Source organism: Myotis nattereri (genome assembly GCF_964212035.1).
Source record: "Myotis nattereri genome assembly, chromosome: 1".
Classification (NCBI taxonomy): domain Eukaryota; kingdom Metazoa; phylum Chordata; class Mammalia; order Chiroptera; family Vespertilionidae; genus Myotis; species Myotis nattereri.
Genome location: NC_138075.1, coordinates 154088139 through 154091690, shown reverse-complemented (window position 1 = coordinate 154091690; position 3552 = coordinate 154088139). Strand labels below are relative to the sequence as shown.

At 45.6% G+C, this 3552-nt stretch overlaps 1 protein-coding gene across 1 annotated transcript; it reads right to left on the bottom strand.

The window, feature by feature from the left end:
• Positions 1 to 2673: 2673 nt before the first annotated feature.
• UCN3 (urocortin 3) lies at positions 2674 to 3177 on the bottom strand (the record flags this gene model as incomplete). Its single annotated transcript, XM_081082939.1, has 1 exon — positions 2674 to 3177. The coding sequence occupies one exon, from the start codon at positions 3175 to 3177 to the stop codon at positions 2674 to 2676; it is 504 nt and encodes a 167-aa protein (XP_080939065.1).
• Positions 3178 to 3552: the final 375 nt, after the last annotated feature.

Below are 3552 nucleotides of genomic sequence, written 5' to 3'. Positions count from 1 at the left end.
TCCATGTAGCTGCTTGGGACTCTTCTTCCTTGTGCCCCTTCCAGCTACCAGATTGATCTGTAGTATTCACTTACTTCTACCTCAGGATTAAGGGATGGTTGGGATACATTAAGAAATCTCACTATACAGGGTGGGGAAAAATTAGGTGTACAGTTATGGGTACACAAAACAGTTTATTTTATTATTATTTATTAATGATGGTATTATTTTCCATATGAATAGCTGTAAACCTATGAAAGTATGCCACACCATGTATTGTAGTAAGTACTCAGTGATGAAACTTTTTTCCATGTGCATATTCTGCTTTGAACTTTTATTAGGCTCTTACTAAGTACTTAAAAAAAATTTTTTTAAAATGTATATGTATTGTTTCCCCCTTCAGACACTGGAGGGCACTGGTGAAATGCTTAAAATAACTGCTCAGTTGCTCAAATGAGTATTGATGTTCTGGACGGCATTTGTTTGTGTGTGCATGCATGTGTGTGCATTCTCATACACAGAAAAGACCATTAGGGGTGGGGAGGATGACAGGTTTTTCTACTGTCTTAAAATGTAATAATCAACTAAAATTAAGATAAAGAAACAAATTATTTTTTAAAATTTTAAGTTCAGCTTGTGAATCTCATTATTTCTAAGTCTAGAAAACTTAAATAATCACTTTTAAAGGAAATAGATATGCCTTTTTGGTCCCCTTTGCATTCTCAGATACACATTCTTATCCTGTCTAATAAAGAGGGAATATGCTAATTGACCCTCACACCATCGCAAAGATGGCGGTGCCCACAGCCAATAAGGAGGGAATATGCTAACTGACTGCCTTACCCTCAAAGATGGCAGAGCCCACAGCCAATAAGGAGAGAATATGCTAATTGACTGCCCCACCCTCAAAGATGGCAGCACCCAGTCCCCTTGGCCCTGCTGGGGTGGCAGGCACACAGCAAGGCCAGGCCTGCCCCCAAGCAGGCCCGGGCGCTCCATGTGCCTGCATCTGGAGACCCCCAGTCCCCTCAGCCCCCCAGCTGCCCAGGGCCACCCAAGGCTCAGGTAACCAGGGCCGGCTGAGGCTTGCGCTGCTGGCAGTGGCAGCAGCAGAGGTGTGATGGGGAGTCACCTTCCCCTGATCGCCGGGTCCCCTCCCACCCCTGAGGGCTCCTGGAGTTTGAGAGTGGGCAGGCCAGGCAGAGGGACCCCCCCCTCCAGTGCATGAATTTTCATGCACCAGGCCTCTAGTATATTTCATATTTCCTTTATAAATTTGATATATTTTCTTTTCTCTTAAAGACTAATTGTCTGACAAATTTTCTCAAGGGCCCTATTCAGATCCTTGCTTATTTCTCTTTTGGGTTTTTTCTTTTCTTCTCAATTTTTAGTAGCTCTTTATAAATTTGATCAATAAGCCATTTGTCTCTTATATGAGTGGCAAACATTTTTCTAAATTTGTCATTCAGTTGTGTTTTTATTTTGCTGTTGCTGCTGGTGGTAGTGTCAACTGCTGGTGTGTGTGTGTATGGGTTGTTTATTTCACTATGTAGAAATTCATTTTACATATTTTTGACTTATCACCATACAGAAGTGAGTGGAACCACAGTCCCTCTCTGGGAAACTGGCTCTTAGGCTTTGCTGGTGGAGGCTATCAGAGTTCTTCCTGATGTCTGTTGTTAGTGGACTTTTACTCATATTAAACCCCTCATCTCTGAATTCCTCATATATTCTTCACACTAATTGCTATCACTTTGCAATTCATCACTTACATATTCCCTGGTGGTATTTGCTTTTATTTCCATTTTGGTTTTGTCTATTTGCTTAGATGTTGACTCGTGGAGAGCAGCAGCCTTGCCTCAAACATCAGCATCTCCCAGGTGCTTAGCACCATGCTGGGCAGTTACCGTGGGTTCCGTGAGCACATATGAAAGGCTTCCCAGCCCTATGCACTAGCAGGCCATGAGGATGTGGGGTGTCCCATCAGGGATACTGAAAGCTCCTTCTCCTGTAGAGCCCAGGTATCATCCTGGCAGCAGATCCCTGCTGGCTATGCCCTTTGGGTGGGATCAAGCCATCGAGATGGCTCTAGGTTGAATGATAGCTGACAGAATCCTGTCAGTTTGATCTTTCCCAAGCTCTTCTTTACTCTACCTATGACACCCAAGAACCATTCCCATCTGGGAGAGATGGGGAATTGATTATCTATATCCTCCCTCATTTGCCTTCCCTTTCTGAGTTCAGAGGAACTGACACAAGCCAAAGGTTCAAGAAGTCACTTGATTTAATGGAAGCGAGAGGGTAGGGTAGGGATCTAGTGGCAGGATGGTAATCAGTGTGTCTCTTAATATTCCAGCCTTGGCTGGGGTTGCTGTGTGAAGAGAGGAGCCCTAGGTGTCCTCTTCTCAGGCCTGGGATCTTCGGGGAGAAGTGTGGAGAAAGAGAAAAAGTGACACAGAACATAGGGAGAGGCCTTAATAGCTTCATATCTGTGAAGTTGGGACAATTCTGCATGCCTGTGTATTGTATAGAGAAAGCTGGGCTGGAGCTAGGAAAGGATCAGAGGGGTTGAGCAGTGAGGCGGCCTGTAAAACTGGACTGCCCACAAAATAAAAACCAGTTGGGTGGGCAACTTCTTACCCTCCACCTGACCTCCATCCTTGTCCTTAATGGGCTGCCTTGCTGTCCTCAATTCTACTTCTTTCGTCCAATCTGTGCCATCAGATGGGCATTGGCAGCTGCCTTGGCTCTCAAATTCTTGGCCTTGGCAATGTTTAAGAGGACATTCATGACATTAGTGGGGACATCAAGGGATAGAGTGAACTTGGTGCGCCGGTCACTCTTGGCCTTGTTCTGGTACAGCTTCCCTTTGAGCTGTGCTTGGGATAAGTACTTGTACTGAGAGCTCCCAGCTCCACCACTGCCCCTAGGAGCAGAGAAGGCCCTTTTCTTCTTGTCTTCTCCCTTCTCATCCTTTTCTTTGTCCTCATCTGAGGATGGGTCCTGGCTGGGTAGGTAGGGGAAGCCTGTCTTGCTCAGCAGGGGTATATCCTCCAGCTGGTTCTTCTTGGCCTCAGACAGGGCCATGTTGATACAGCAGAAGATGGACTCGGCTTTGGAGAACTTATGGGACAGACTCATCCTGGGGGCCCCTTGGAGCAGCAGCAGCAGCAGCAGGAAGTGGGCTGGCACAAGCATCTCTCCCTGTGGTAGAAATGAGGGAAATGGGAAGGGGCGTGAGAGGGGCTCAAGGCTCAGAAGGACATGGGGTTTTGTCCACGCTCTGCTTACTAAAATGGTTCTCTCCACCCACAGCAGCACCTGGACATTTATTAGAAATGTAAATAATTCTCAGGGGACTGAGTTGCAGATGTCATATTCTCTCTCTCTCTCTCTCTCATTTGCAGGGTAAAGGAAAACAAACTCTCCACACAGAAAAGTCATCATCATCATTTGCTTCCCTACTGACATCTAATTCCTAAGCAAGTTTCTCCTCTTCTATTCTTTGGGTGCTTTTGCCACCATCTCTAGTGAAACACCACAAACATTTATATTTCTCTGCTACCTGCTATG